At 40.9% G+C, this 16,800-nt stretch overlaps 1 protein-coding gene across 2 annotated transcripts in view; it reads left to right on the forward strand.

Annotated features, from left to right (window-relative positions):
* Positions 1 to 1,924: 1,924 nt before the first annotated feature.
* NFATC3 (nuclear factor of activated T cells 3) overlaps positions 1,925 to 16,800 on the forward strand; it is a 62,252-nt gene continuing 47,376 nt past the window's right edge. Inside the window, exons 1-2 of one of the 2 annotated variants that reach the window (XM_070760461.1) lie at positions 1,925 to 2,628; positions 12,886 to 14,008. In XM_070760461.1, coding sequence (XP_070616562.1) covers positions 2,514 to 2,628; positions 12,886 to 14,008 — 1,238 coding nt within the window. In that variant the 5' untranslated portion in view covers positions 1,925 to 2,513. The remainder of the gene's footprint in view (positions 2,629 to 12,885; positions 14,009 to 16,800) is intronic. The other variant, XM_070760462.1, reaches the window with a different exon arrangement.

A 16,800-nucleotide genomic window follows, 5' to 3' on the forward strand; every position in this document is an offset into this window, starting at 1 on the left:
TCAACTATCCTCAGTGATCTGCACTGCCCCTATTCTCCTGTCCTTCTGGAAAGCTTTAAAAACATGGCTTTGCTGGCAGGCCTGGGGCCGTTGAGTCATCGCACTCTGCTCTGGCCTAGAAGTGATTAATGTTTTTTGCATTAGGGTTTTAAACTGTTGTATTTTGCTTTATTGTTGTTTGCCACCCAGAGTCCGTTAGGAGTTGGGTGGCCTATAAATAAAAAATAAAATAAATTAAAAAAAAAAAAAACCAAACGAAAACCCCCTATTATCTTGGGGGTTTCAGAAACACCCATTGGGGAACATCTTGTATAGATTCTCCTTGTATGAGTTTTCTGTTCCCATTCCATCATTCTTGCCAATAATCTAAGCGACAGACTATAGAGGTTATAGATTTTCATATTATGAAATATGTCATTAATACTGTATATAAAACAGAGATACATATATAGATACATTTGATATACTGTATATATATATAGATATACAGTATAGAGCATATGTACCAAAGACAAATTCCTTGTGTGTCCAATCACATTTGGCCAATAGAGAATTCTATTCTATTCTATTCTAATTCTATTCTACATATAAATGACATGTATGGGTATTTTTCCCTTTTTACTGGTTTTAAATTGTTTTTAAATTGCTTTTGATGTCCTAATTTTATACTGTATGTTTATTTTCTGGTTATGAGCTGCCCCAGAGACCCTCGGGAGTTGGGTGGCATACAAGCTGAATTCAATAAATAAATATATATTTATATAAAGAGAGAGAGAGAGAGAGAGAGAGAAAGAGAGACATTTTCACAACTAGGTGAAAATATGGTTTTTTATATAATTTTATTATTAGATTTTTTCCATTGTTATACTGTTTTTATTATTGTTGTGAGCCGCCCCGAGTCTTCGGAGAGGGGCGGCATACAAATCTAATAAATTGAATTGAATTGTATGTACTGTATGTATGTATGTATTTATTTATTTATTAATGGGATTTGTAGGCTGCCCAACTCCTTTACGGACTCTGGGTAGCGATGTAAACTGGAATATCACGTCTGTCTATGTCCTTTTGGTTTTTTTATGTTTGTTTGTTTGTTTTAATTGTAAATTAAGCTCAAATTGCCCCAGGAGCTGCTGATACAGTTCTACAGAGGAATCATTGAGTCTGTCATCTGCACCTCCATAATTGTCTGGTTTGGTTCTGCGAGCTAGGAAGACCGACACAGACTCCAGAGGAGAATCAGAACTGCAGAAAAAACAATGGCTGCCAACCTGGCCTTCCATTGAGGACCTGTATACTGCACGAGTCAAAAAGAGGGCAGTGAATATATTTACTGACCCTATTTACTGACCCTTCGCATCCTGGACATAAACTGTTTCAACTCCTACCCTCAAAAGGTCGCTACAGAGCACTGCACACCAAGACAACTAGACACAAGAACAGTTTTTCTCCAAACGCCATCACTCTACTAAACAAATAATTCCCTCAACACTGTCAGACTTTTTACTAAGTCTGCACTTCTATTTCTACTAGTTTTTTCTCATCATTCCTATCATCCTTTTCCTCCCACTTAGGACTGTAGGACTATAACTTGTTGCTTGTATCCTAAGATTTTTATTAATATTGATTGTTTCTCCATTGCTTTTTTGACCTCTATGACAATCATTAAGTGTTTTTTACCTCATGATTCTTGACAAATGTATCTTTTCTTTTATGTATACAGAGAGAATATGCACCAAAGACAAATTCCTTGTGTGTCCAATCACACTTGGCTAATAAATTCTATTCTAAATAAAATATTTTTTTAATTTTTAAAAAATATGAAATTAAAAAAAAATGTAATTTTTGTAAAGAAACACCTGTCGGGGAAGGGCCCCCGGATCAACTTTCCGACTAACGTATTGACCCCCATAGATTTCTTTAGATTATTATTAGAGTGGGAAGGGACCTTGGAGGTCGTCTAGTCCAACCCCGCCCGTCGCCCAAGCAGAAGTCCCTACAGACCATTTCGGACCAATGCTGGGAGTTGAAGCCCTCCAAGGTTAGAGACCCCTGCGCTAGCTAGACTAACCAAACCCCAATGGGCGAGAACTGTCCCCCGCCGTTCACTTCCTACGGCGCAGCGTCTGGGCGCTCGCTGCGACGGAGAACCGCAGGTGAGGGCTGCGCCGCAGCGCTCGAAAGATGCCCCCTTCCCTCAGCCGCCGCCGCTTCCCCTCCGGCTGGCCAATCAGCGTCCTAGCGGCCGCTAACAGGCTGAGGGGCGGGGCCTGTGCGCCTCCCTCTCCCCCCTCCCTCGCGGCGCTTGAGTGACAGGCGAGCGCCGAGGCGGAGCGGCGAGGACGTCGAGCGCCCCCCGCGCCTGCGACGAGGCGGCCCTGACGGGGCAGCGCGGCCCGCCGGGTGTCCCCGCTTTCTGGCTCGCTCCGACGGACCCCCCCCTCCGGCGAGACCCCCTCCCGCCACCGCCCCCCACCACCACGACGGCGGGGTCCGGGCTCCTCACCCGCCCCCCGATGACTGCGGCAAACGGCGGGGGCGCCCACGACGACTTCGACTTCAGGCTCATCTTCGGCGAGGAAGACTGCGACCCGCCGGGGCCTGTCGCCGCCGCCTCCTCAGCAGCAGCAGGTGTGCCTCGCAGGCCCTGGAAGGGTGGGCGCGCGTGTGGGGGAAAGGGAACTGCCAACCCCCATGCTCCTCAGCCGGGAAGGACTCCCAACTCCCATGCTCCGCAGAAGGGAAGGACTCCCATGCTTCGCAGCTGGAGGGTCTCTAATCGCCATGCTCCCCAGCCGGGAAGGAATCCCAACACTCATACGCCCCAGCCGGGAAGGACTCCCAACCCCCATGCCTCCTAGCTGGAGGGACTCCCAACTTTCATGCTCCACAGCTGGGAGGGACTCCCAACGCCCATGCTACACAGAAGGGAAGGACTCCCATGCTCTGCAGCTGGAGGGACTCCAACCCTCATCCTCCCCAGCCGGGAAGGGACTCCCAACCCCCATGCTCCCCAGCTGGGAAAAACTACCAACTCTCATGCTCCCCAGCTGGGAAGGACTCCCAATCCCCGTGCTCCGCAGAAGGGAGGGACTACCAACTCTCATACTGCCCCAGCCGGGAAGGACTCCCAACTCCCATGTTTCACAGCTGGGAGGGACTCCCAACTCCCATGTTCCACAGCTGGGAAGGACTTCAATCTCCATGCTCTGCAACCAGAGGGACTCTCAACTCCCATGCTTTGCAGCCAGAGGGACTCCAACCCCCATGCTCTGCAGCCGGGAAGGACTCCCAACCCTCATGTTCCACAGCCAGAGGGACTCCCAAACCCCATGCTCTGCAGCGGGAAGGGGACGACGACTCCCAACCCCCACGCTCCACAGCCAGAGGAACTCCCAACCCATATGCTCTGCAGTCAGGAAGGACTCCCAAATCCCATGCTCCACAGCCAGGCCTGGGCAAGGAGGGAAGAAAGAAGGAGAGGTGCTTCCTTCCTCCCCTCCTTCCCTCCATGCTCAGCCTGCCACGCGGGGGGGGGGGGGGGCGACATACATTCAGATGTGGGAGTGGGCTTTGTGTGTCAGGCTGCATGTGGGGAGGGGAGAAGAGAGAAGCGAGTTTGCCCCCCCTCTCCTTCCCCCCATCTCTCTCTCAGCCTGCCTGCTGGGACCATATGGCTGTCCTTGGAAGGGCCCCCCTATCAGGAGGAGGGGGACATGCGCGGCTGAGGAGACCCTGACCCTGTTTTGGTGTTTGCAGACAGCCGTCTGAAGCCTCTCTTCTCCTCCCCCCTTTAGTGTCGGCCGAATCCTTTGCCACCCAGTTGCCTGGTGGGGTGACAGCCTGAACTTTATCCTTTGGTTAAAGGGGCTGGAGTCCTCCCCCTCCTCCTTCCCCCCCTCCTCTGGCTTAGCTTGCCTTGACTTTTCCCCCTTCTCTTTGCTCCTTGCTTACAAAGCTTCTTTCTCACAGGCATGGAGGAGAAACCCTTTCCAAAGAGTAGGAAGGAAGGGGTAGCAAATCTCCCAATGACTTTCCCTTAAGGCAGAGAGGGCTTGAAACTTGGCAACTTTTAAGACTTGGGGACTTCAAATCCCACAACTCCCATTTTACTTTGGCTAAAATTTCCAATAGCAATAAAAAAAATACCACTTGGTATTCGACACTTTAAAATTGGTCCCTTTAAGGCAGAGGTCTTCAAACTTGAATTCTGGGAGTTGAAGTCCACAAGGCTTCAAGTTGCCAAATTTGGGGACCCGTGCTTGACTAAAGCTATCCCCAGCAAGTTTTTTTTAAATCAGAGACATTGCAGCTGGCTTTTTTCAGAGCAGTTAGTGCCAGTGTGAAGTGATATCAATTTATACAGCAATATTTTTTTAATTAGAAATCTCCCAACAGGGCAGAGTTTGGCACTTGGTTGGAAAGGGTATTTGTCTGTCTGTCTGTCTATCTTATATACTGTATATATTCCTATCTGTCTGTCTGTCTGTCTGTCTGTCTGTCTGTCTGTCTGTCTGTCTGTCTATCTAATATATATATATTTTACAACAGCACGAAGCTTGAATGTTCTGCCTTGGGTATAGTTGGGAGTCTTTCAGAATTAATGCATCAAAAGTTCTTTTTTAAATGAAAGCAAATGAGGCTTTTTTGTAACGTGTTTGGAATATGATGGTCTTTTTGCTTTATGTATAGTTGGGACTCTTTCAGAAAGGATTAATGTATGAAAAGCATTTATTTTAATAAAAGGGAATGGGGATTATTTCTAACATATATTAAGAACCTGATGGACTTCTGGATGAGTTGGTTGGCACTTGGTCAGATCTATTTATTAATACATTTCAAATCTATTTTAAAAATCTATTTAAAAAATAAAATAAAACTGAGAATGAGGGTTATTTTAATATACATTTAGAATCTGGTTGACTTCTGGGAGGTTGGGACTCTTTCAGAAAGGGTTACTAGATATATAACAAAGCATTATTTTTCCTACCTATTTAAAATTTCCAAATGGACTTCTGGATGGTTTGGGGAAAATATTAATCCATATTCAGATGTTTTGATTTCATGATGAGCTACATTGTGACCGCATGGACTCTGATCAACCTAGAGAGTGGTTTCCTACTATTTAGAATTTTTTAGGACAGAAAATATACCCTTTCTGGAATTCAGCAGACTTCATAAGAGAAGATTGGACTCATCATGATGATGATACTGTATTACTGCTTACTGAACCTACTAAATTGCTTTAAACTAAACCAGGCTATTGGTTCCTCTGACTTGGTATTGTTATAGATAATTGGGAAGGGATGGTTCATGTCTTTTCTTAGTCTTAGTATGAGAGATCCTCTTTAATTGTCAAGGATTGAATTTAGCATAAAAGCAAATCTGCTTAGTATTGGTTAGATACTATCTTATTTAAGCTAGTTAAATACTACTTAGATACTAGCTTATTTAAAGGCATTTGGGCCTGCATCTTGAACTTTAAGACGACTAGAATAGATTGGATAACGACTGGGATTCTTTTTGTTTCATGTTGTCTCTATCGTTCACATATGCAGAATCTGGTAATAATACATTACTAAGGCTCTAGTAATAGAAAAAAAATAGTTTCTTGAAGTCACATTTGGCACCTGGTGATTTCATGAACACCAGATAATGTTCTTGGCAAGAGTAAGGAAGTGGTAGCAGATTTCAAATGATTTACCTAGGGCTATCAAGCAAGATTTTAATTGGAGTTCCTGCAGCTGGCTTTTCTCTGAGCAGTTGCTGCTGGTGTGAAGTTATATCAAGTTGTACTGCAATATTTTCATTAGAAACCTCAAAACCAGATGCCTGTTGGCTTTAAGAACAGGGTCGATGGATGATGTGCATTTCGGGAAACTTACTTGGTAGAGATGGGTCTGGTTTTTGGAAGCATTTTATTGTAGATAATGGACGTGGGCTCCTGATGTAATTGTGTGTGTGTGTGTGTGTGTGTGTGTGTGTGTGTGTGGTCTTGGCAGCTCTAAACAAGCAAAGACTGGACTTAACAGAGAGCAGAAGAGATCTGCCTGCTCACTGCTGTTCTCCTTTTCAAGGCTTAAGATGGCAAACAGAAATAAGTGATTAAAAACCCTATACTGTATATGAAATCAAAGATTTGTGTTGCTAAGGAAAAAAGAAAACAAAAACCTGGAAGACATTGTCCAAAGCTAAATGCCTTGTCTGGGCCTTGTGGAAATGCACGGCTGTGTGGTCGTTTATTGCCTGGCTGTGAAATACAGAAGTATGCAAGAGCCTTGAAGAGCAGGGAGTAGATATCTGCATATTGAATTAGCTGTCCCAAAAATTTGGTATTACATCTGTTCCCTTTGCCCATCCCAATCAATGGGAAGTGGTCTGTCAGGGATGCAGAAACTTTAAAATGCTTCTTAAAAAAGGCCGCAGCATAATTTCAGTAGCACCGCATGCCTGTTAATTATACTAAAGGCCTACCTTATACTAAAGAAAATAAACACACGTGTAAAAGAGTTGGGATTGACATTATTTTACTGGGGAGCTCCCTGCAGATTGAGAAGCTTGTGAGTTATTTTTAGAGAATGTCTTAGTGTAAAATGTAGAAACCGCCTTGTGTTTTAGAAACCATTTTTGACAAGTCTGTTAATTACTATAGTATAAGACTGTAAGTGATATTCTTACAACTGACAACATAATTTTGAAGCTTTTGTTTTCTAGGATTAAAAAGTTCAGTATGAAAAAAAATTGTAGTAATGTATGCATCTGTTGCAGAAACTTTGATTTAAATGTTTGCACTTTTCTTGGAAGATCCAATATTTTTAAAAAGCTATGAAAATATCTTTATTTATGAGTTTCATGTGCAAGAAGAAAATAGTGCTTTTAATAGGGTTTGAGATCTCCTGATTTAAATAATCATTGTGCTCTTAAAATACAGCAAACATTCTCCAGCTGCCTGCAGAAAGCAAACATTAAGGCAAAAGATTTTATTGAAGATAGAAAACAAAAATGTAGCACACTTTTGGGAAAGAGTACTTTCTGATTTTAAAAAATTGATCGATGTTTCTGAGCAAAGTCAGAAGCTGCAGTTTGAGAATGTCAATGCAGCCATGCTTGAATGAAATAGCAATAATAGTACTGTATATGGATTTTTAATTGCCAATCAGACTGAGTGTTTTGGTTATGATAAAATGCATTTCATTTATACACATTGCCTGTATTAGTAGCATTTGTTAGGATACTTTTCTGAGTGGTTTCCTTGTTTCTTATATAGGTCTGATGTGTTTTACATCTTGCTTTGTAACTACCGGTATCTAGTTTCTCGCCCAATGTACATTTATTTCTAATTTAGTACATATGGTCAACATTCCTTCCTTGGCAGTTATTGACATAATGTCCCCCTACAAGGGATGATGTTGAAACCAGCCTTTAATTCCAGTGTTTATATATTTGCGTCAATTATTGCAGGCGTCTGCTTAAAATAGCCTGATACGTAACTATGGGTAATGATGTGATTGCCCCATCTTCTTCATGCTTGAGCTATTTTGTAATATCCCCTAGCATTTTTAAAGAGTTTGAGAGGATGTATCCCCTCTTGCTGTTTGCCTTCACTCATGTCGCAAATGTTTTTCCTCATCAAATTTTGCCTTGTTAGCTTAATCTTATTTTTAAATATTTTTTTCTCAGTTTTCTGGACTGCACCTGCTGAGTATGTGGACAGGAAGTACATGTTGGAAAGGAACTTGTGGGAATAAGCAAAATTAAGATGTATCTGGATGGAAGTCATTGCAGAAACCGAACTGTTTTGGTACTCATGGGTTTCAAAATAACTAACAAAAAAACTCTAGAATTTGATAAGTATATTTTTAGTACATAGGACACAGAATATGTATGCCCATGTTACACCAACACTCTGCAGTCTGCATTGGTTGCCGATCAGTTCCCGGTCACAATTCAAAGTGTTGGTCTTGACTGAAAGCCCTTCATGGCATCGGACCAGAATATTCTCCGGGACCGCCTTCTGCCGCACGAATCCCAGCGACTGATTAGGTCCCACAGAGTTGGCCTTCTCTGGGTCCTGTCAACAAAACAATGTCGTTTGGCGGGTCCCAGGGGAAGAGCCTTCTCTGTGGTGGCCCCGACCCTCTGGCACCAGCTCCCCCCTGAGATTAGAACAGCCCCCACCCTCCTTGCCTTTCGCAAACTCCTTAAGACCCACCTCTGTCGTCAGGCATGGGGGAACTGAAATATCTTCCCCAGGCCTATACTGTTTATGTATGGTATGTTATGTGAATGGTTTTTTAAAAAAATTATGGAGTTTTAGCTTTCTAATTATTGAATTTGTATTTTACACTGTTTTTCTGTTGCTGTTGTGAGCCGCCCCGAGTCTGCGGAGAGGGGCGGCATACAAATTTAATAAATAAATAAATAAATTAAATTCAAAGTACATTTGAATTAGAGGCATACTTATGAAGGAAGGACTTACTATTCCTGAATGCTGTAACCATGATTTTAGATTCCATCCTGCAAATAAAAACATATGAATAAGTTGCATATAATAATATAAGCCCACAGAAAGGCAATCTACAGTAGTTTAGCCACCGTGATTACACTGCAAACTACCAAGCTTTATGTCTTATTTTGTTCTTGTTAAATATATGTTCTTTATGTATTTATATTGGATGTGAAATTTATATTTCTGCTAAAAGCATGTAGTGCTTCTAGTCTATCAGTAGAAATGTCAAAGGTTTAAAGTATAGAAAGTGCCCCATTCCCACCATTGCTGATGCTAATATCAGTGCAGTTGCTAATATTCAAAATGGATTTATCTATTAAGACGGTTTGCAAAATTCACGCTGTAATTTGTTTTTGTTGAAACTGTACTGGTTTTCTTTGTGCAGCTATTTGACTTAAAGCAGAACTGGCTCCAACACTAATCTTGTTTGCAGATCTGCTTGATTTTTTTAAAAAAAATCTAAAAATCCTTTGTATTTAAATCTAAATGACAATTTAATTAACAATACTAACAAGAGTACTTTAATTCATTTTAGGTTTTGTTATATAAAGCTTCTTGGGTTTCTGGAAGCATGGGAGATTTGTCATGTTTTGCTAAATCAAAACAAATTTACAACAATTGCTGTCAAAACAATTTGTATTTTTAATAAGTTCCTGAAATAGCACAATTTGCCAAGCTTAATTTAATATGCCATCTGAAACTGAAACATCAAAAGGATCTTGCCTTTAGATTGGAGTGTGAGCCACGTAAATGGATTGCAGTATTCACTCTATTGCTCCACCTTAGATAACTTCCTCTGAGAGGAGAGGAAAATAGCTTCTACTGTATTTAATCTAAATTACTTTCTTCTTTATAGGGATCATATTGGTTCTAGATGGAACTGTGCTGCCATTATCAGTGTTTTAAAAAGCTATTACTGTGCAGAGCAAATGTATCACTGAATGAATATTTTTTAAATTATCATTTCTTCTTAGTCTCTATGCCCTAGAGTGAAATCTGAAGTATTTGTAGTTTTAAGAACACAATTCTATTGATAGTAATTTAAGCAAGAACTAGGTGGAGCCTCATATTGTTAGAACTCATATTCACAAGTGCCACATTTTAAATATTTTCTGGACGTTTCTGAAAGGAAGTAGCTCTTTGCATGATTGTTAGAAGGATGGCGATTATTGATGAATTAAAACTCTTGTCTTTATTGATAAAACAGTGTTGTGTATTAAATATTGAGAGTAGATATTTTTAGCCAAGGCAATACAAAAAACCTGAAACATCTTTGGTTTGAATGATTCTCTCCAAAGGCTGAATGGCTTTCATGTACCAACAGAATGAGATGTTGCTGTTAACAGTTTATTAAGTTCAAAGGACCAGTTTATTCTAGTGTTAAGGCACCAAGCTAGAAAATAGATGTTCATGAGTTCAAGTCCTGCCCTAGCTATCAAAGTCAGCTCTGTAACTTTGGGTCAATCACTCTCCAGCTTAGGAAGAGAATATATTGTGACTGCACATGACTTTGTATTTCCTGGTTTATAACCTTTAAGGCTGATAATTTTTGTTTATATGGGGGATGATATTCATTATTTTGTACAGATATTCTTTTGTGCAATGATTTTGATGTTTAGCTACCTAGAACCTGAGGGAAATAGGTGACATACAAATAAAGTAAATGAATCATTTTTTTAATTTTCCATATAAGTCAAAGTGGCAAACATATTCAACACACCTTCCTGCTCCCATTTTCTCTACAATTACAACCCTGCGAAGTGGGTTTGCTTACACCAATGAAATAGTTGGCTATTTTACTGTTTATCCCAGTTCCATTTTTTGGATTAAAAAAAGAATAGAGGGAAAAAAATGGTTGCAAAAATAATGTGGAGCAAAAACTAAAGCAACAGAGAAAGACAGTTGGCATATTTGATATTGAGATTCCTGATAGGCAGAAATATGTGAATTGATCTTGATAAAGGACTTAATACATGAAAAATGGCATAGTCTGCAAGAACAGCGGTTTGATGTTTATCAAACTCCGTCACATGACAAGATTATTCAAGATAACCATGGCTTTATGGAAATTTGTTGTAAAAAACTTAGAAAGTTTCTGAATCCTTTTGAAAACCAGCTTGCTGGAAAAGAGAACTGGGCTTCGGATGAGAAGAGCTTATGTCTGAACTCCTGAGCAGGTGCTAAAGATTTAGCCTATCACTTTGCAAAGTACGTGGCAAATAGGAGTTTTTCACTTCTCCAGTAATGTCTTCAGTGAGCTTATAGAAAACAAAATGTATCTATTTTGTTAGCATCTTTGTAACTACGTAGTAACCCATTCATTCTAAAGCAGTGTTTTTCAACCAGTGTGCCGTGGCACACTAGTGTGCCGTGAGACATGGTCAGGTGTGCCGCGAAGCTCAGCAAGAGAGAGAAAGAGCGAGAGAGAAAGAAAGCAAGAGAGAAAGAGAGAAAAGAAAGCAAGAGAGAAAGAGAGAGAGAGAGAGAAAGCAAGAGAGAAAGAGAGAGAAAGTAAGAAAGAGAGGCAGGGAAGGAGGGAGAGATAGAAAGAGAGCAAAAAAGAGAGGAAGGAAGGAAGGAAGAGAGAAAGAGGGAGAGAAATAGAGCGAAAGGTAGGAAGAGAGAGAGATAATTTTTTTGTCCAAACTTTTTTTAGCCCCCCCACTCCTCCCCGCTCAATGTGCCCCATGATTTTGTATACGTAAAAAATGTGCCGCAGCTCAAAAAAGGTTGAAAATCACTGTTCTAAAGAATATGTTGTGTGTTCCACCTAATGCACCATTTCCATTCCCTGGTGCTTTTTTAGATATGTTTTAACCAATGGCTAGTGTGGTGGTGACTAAATCCAAATCTATTCGCAAGTTATCCAGTTATTCTATCCTTATAGGATTATCTTGATCTTTTCTTAAAAATCAGAGACTAACCAGCTACAGCCAGATAAGTGGTGATAAGCTAAGAATAAAACAAAACTCTTGGCTATCTATGAACATATGGGTGGCCTATGAATCATGGTCAGAAGCCATCGCCTATTTATCCAGTGTAATTTGCTTTCCCCTCAAATACTGAATTTAGTGGAAAAGTTTTAAATATGAATATTTTATACAGCAATAACTTTTTTTAAAAAAAAATTCACATCACAATGATTTAGGATCTTTTTGGTTAGGATCAGAGTATTTTTATTGTTACCTTTATTACATAATAAAGTCATCTCAGCGACATGTGTACCATAGAAGTTTAATAATACCTACAAACTTACATGCATAATCAGTAATACAGTTGCGTATGTATAAAATGGAAGGCTTGAATCTGTCTCCTTTGTTATCACAGCTGTTTTGTGTCTCAAGCTGAATTAGCATAACCTCACATCTGGGTATCTAGTTAACTGCACAATATAATTGTGGCTTCAGTCATATAAATGAAGAAAGCTTGACTTTATTTTGATACTGGATTAATGCAGATACAGGTAGTGTTTGACTTGTAACCATCCATTTAGCAACCATTTGAAGTTATAAAAGCACTGAAAAAAAAGTTACTTACAACCAGTCACACTTTCACACTTACAATCCTCATAGCATCCCCCACACTCCTATGATCAAAATTTGGACGCTTGGCATCTGGCCTATATATATGAGGGTTGCAGTATCCTGGAGTCCCCCACGTTAATATTATTTGTGACCTTCGCAGCTGATTTCAACAAGCCAAGTTGGTGGGAGAAGCCAGTTTCGCTTAACTATCGTGGTTCTCTTAGCAACGATGGCGGAAAAGGTTGTAAACACAGGTGCAATTTACTTAACAAGCATCTTGTTTAGCAACAGCAGTTCTGGTCGTAATTGTGTTTGTGAATTGCAGACTCTCTGTAATTACTGCACTTCTTCTTATGCCCTATCCGTCATCGGTCATTGGCGATCATGTGGCAATCCTATTTTTATCAACAGCCACGTGAAAAAGTGCTGTTGAGTTACTGTACTAGTGGTTAGATTTCAGAGATTGGCCTTTGTGAAGGGTTTTGAATTGGAGACAAGCAAGTTACATATGGGCTCATTTACCCCAGCTTGACCCATTCCGTTGTCAGGTTTAGTCTTCATGCCAAGTGAGCTCACAGCTATAGTACTGGCTGATTTTTATAATGATTTTACTGTGCTCAATCCTGGATTTTTTTTAAGCATCTGTGCTATATCTTATTTTTTTGTGTATTGCTTTTTTATTCTTTTGAACACTGTTGTAAACTGGAGGCTTTCTATAGAAAAGTTTGGAATCCATAATGGTGTTGCCTCACAGTGCAACGAGTAGAAGCGTCCCAAGATCCAAATGCCTTAAAGCAGCCAGATTCTTACAACACAATATATTAATCTCCATCTGTTTCCCTTTTCTCTTTCCAGATCTCGAAGCTGACGACTGCGCATCTTTATGCATTTTCAGTGTTGACCACTCATCATCTGTAAACCATCCTATTTGTATCCCGTATCATGGCTTTCAAACACACCTTTCTCCTTTGTCTTCGCCTGCAAAATTGCAGAGTCACAAAAACTACGAAGGAACGTGTGAAATACCCGACTCGAAGTACAGTCCACTTGGTGGGCCTAAGCCTTTTGAATGTCCGAGTATTCAGATTACCTCCATCTCTCCAAACTGTCATCATGGAATAGAAGCCAGTGAAAATGAGTTGCACACAAACGGCCCTCAAAATGAATATATGGAAAGGCCTTCCAGGGACCACTTATACCTTCCTCTTGAGCCATCTTACCGGGAATCCTCCCTTAGCCCAAGTCCTGCCAGCAGCATTTCCTCTCGGAGCTGGTTCTCAGATGCTTCCTCTTGTGAGTCAGTCTCTCATATATACGATGACGTGGATTCGGAACTGAATGAAGCCGCTGCTCGCGTTAACCTTGGGTCACCCTTGGCATCTCCTGGAGGTTCTCCAAGAGGCTGCCCAGTTGACGATCCTTGGCAACAATCGTACGGATACGGGAATGCCTTGTCGCCAAGACAATCCCCTTGTCATTCTCCTAGGACTAGTATCACTGATGAGAATTGGCTGAGCCCAAGACCAACCTCCAGGCCATCCTCAAGGCCTACGTCACCATGTGGGAAGCGCCGGCATTCTAGTGCTGAACTCTGTTACCTGGGTTCCCTTTCTCCTCATCACTCTCCCGCTCCATCCCCAGGACATTCTCCTAGGGGGAGTATCACGGAAGACACGTGGTTGAATTCTTCCCTCCACGGTCTCAGTCCGGGCCTTTCGGCTTTCCAGTGTTGCGGAGATACTGACATCCCCCTTAAAACAAGGAAGACCTCCGAGGATCAAACGACAATTATTTCTGGGAAAGTGGAACTTTGTCCCGAAGACCCGGGCAATTTATCTCCATCCCTTGAAACTGCAATAGACGATAGCTCTGTATCCCAGCATTTGTTAAAAAAAGATCTGCCTGGTGACCAATTCCTTTCTGTTCCTTCACATTTTACCTGGAATAAACCAAAGCCTGGCCATGCTCCTATATTTCGGTAAGTAGATTAGAGATAATGAAATTAGATTTTATAGCTTGTGCCTTTCTCTGGATATTGAACATGATGAATGCCGCCGGTAGTCCTTGACTTGTAACCATTCCTTCAACAACTATTCGGAATTTACAGTGACACTGAAAAACTCGTGCTTACATTTGCAGCATGTCTGTGGTCACGAGATCAGAATTTGGGCACTTGGCAACTGATGTACAGTGGTACCTCTATTTACGAACTTAATTCGTTCCGTGACCAGGTTCTTAAGTAGAAACATTTGTAAGAAGAAGCAATTTTTCCCATAGGAATCAATGTAAAAGCAAATAATGCATGCGGTTGGGGAAATCACAGGGAGTGTGGAGGCCCTGTTTCCTCCCAGGAGATTCCTAGAGAGGCCCCATAGAGGCTTCTCCCCACCTTTTCCAGCCCTGTTTCCTCCCAGGAGATTCCTAGAGAGGCCCCACAGAGGCTTCTCCCCACCTTTTCCAGCCCTGTTTCCTCCCAGGAGATTCCTAGAGAGGCCCCACAAAGGCTTCTCCCCTCCTTTTTCAGTCCTGTTTCCTCTCAGGAGATTCCTAGAGAGGCCCCACAGAGGCTTCTCCCTGCCTTTTCCGGTTACATTTTCGGAGGCTCCGGTTTATAAGTGGAAAATGGTTCTTGAGAAGAGGCAAAAAATCTTGAACACACGGTTCTTATCTAGAAAAGTTCATAAGTAGAGGCGTTTGTAGGTAGAGGTATAGTGGTTGTAGTGTCCCCGGTCACATGATCACCATTAGGCACTTCCCAGCTGGCTTCCAAGGAACAAAGTCAATGGGAAAGTGAGATTCACTTTAACAGTCACATGATTTACTTAACAACTGCAGTGATTCACTTAACAGCTGTGGCATCTTCTGCTTGGCTACATATTTAACAGGCTTTCATTTGCTTTCTTTACTAATCAGTATATTGCTATGCTTTGACAATAGACACTCTATGGTCATTCTGTTACAGTGGTTTCGTGAAAGAAGCCAATTCCAAACAATTCCCTATGATCTTGGTTCTTTTTCTATGTAAGCTATAGTTAAAGTTAACTATATTTTTAGATTTGGAAGCATCTCTTGTTATTTGATACGGAAATGAAAGCATTTGGGGGTTTTTATGTTGGTGCATATGGGGCATTATTGGATGGGGAAGATTTTCATGAGCCCAAGATTTTCTTGCACAGTTATTAAATTAACAAGGAAATAATTTATAAGAGTTTTTGTACTTTTTGTCATAAGGTTTTAGGATGCAATTCCTGCAATCCCCAGGAAGTTTGGTTATTTGTGTTAATGTACCCTTGCATGGAAAGCATTCTGATCTTTTAACTTTAGCATTTTAAAATAAGCTAAGAGGCAGGGGTAGGTTCCTCCCAGTTCGGTCCAGATCACCCAAACTGTTAGCAACTCACTGGTGACGTAATTTTGGCATCATGTCTATGCCGGTCTGTGCTCAACACCATCTTTTTTTCTGAATTTTTGTGTGTTTATGGCTGCTCCCTGTTCTGTGCTTTGAAAAAAAAATCATCCCGACTGCCCCCGGGTTAAATCTGACCTTTATTACTCTGTCCGAAGCACAGCTGATCAGCTCCTCAGCTGCGTTTCGGGCTGAATCCACCTTTTGAGCATGTGCGGAAGTGAAATTGAACGAGGGGACTCATGCGAAACTTTGCAATGCAAATTGGTGGTGAAGGTAAGTGGAACCCACTCCTGCTATGGGCCTACCTTTAAATTGTAAGAATTTATGATCAAGGTGGTCACAGGGGTTCTTTGAAACATATTAAATTGTCACTCACTTGCAAAAATTGAGGGTATACTTATATTTATTAGACATGTGTATTTAATAAATACTTAATTAACTTTTAAAAATTAATACTTACAAGTTGATTGATTACTTTTGTGCCATGAAGTCAACATTGACTCATAGTGACTACATATATAGATTTTCTCCAGGAATTTTCTGGTTACATTATTCTCATTCATATAAAGTGTGAAATAGGATGAGTAGCCATTTGATCTTAAATAAGATTAAATGTGCTTGCTAATTCTCTCTAGGATAAGCTGGGTTAGTGACCCCCATCTCAAAATAGTATATGAAAGCTTCTTAGAAATCTGACTCTTTGTTTTAGCCTCTCTGGAGTGAGAATACACTAAGAAGGCATGCGTGGCATGGCTGGTTAATATTTTCTTAACTTGCAATAAGTAGCAGGCAAAAGTAATAACCACGCTTTGTGTTTTTAGCTTTGCTTCTTAGTTTTTCTTACTTCTTTACATGGTTCATTCTTGTCAGATTCTGTATTTGGATGCTTGGGTGGTGTGGTAGGAAGAAATATAGTTAGCTGCACAAACACCTTTCTTCAAACAATTGGTTTCCATTCCTTGGAAAAGATTGAATATATTATATTTTAATAAGAGGTGTAATCAGAGTTATCCTGCCATCATACTGAAGGCCAGGAGGCATTTCCAGTGTGCTTGTGTTTTTTTTAAAAATCTAGGAAATGGGTTTCATAGAAATAAATTCAAGGAACCTTTATTGCTTATTTTCAGAACTTAAAACCCATTCATTCACGTGACTCTTCTGTACTTTCACTCCATGGCATCGTATTAGTTAAAATATGTTAGTTTTAATATGGTTCATTAACCACAGGCTGTGAACATACTGTTACCCTGGTTCGGTTGTTTGTTTCATTGGTATCATATATTGGACATATAATTAAGCATGGGATATTTGGAATAAATGTATCAGCTTCTCTTGTAATGAATAGGTGTTTGGGCCATGTT

This window comes from Erythrolamprus reginae, chromosome 9, assembly GCF_031021105.1.
Source record: "Erythrolamprus reginae isolate rEryReg1 chromosome 9, rEryReg1.hap1, whole genome shotgun sequence".
Taxonomy (NCBI): Eukaryota; Metazoa; Chordata; class Lepidosauria; order Squamata; family Dipsadidae; genus Erythrolamprus; species Erythrolamprus reginae.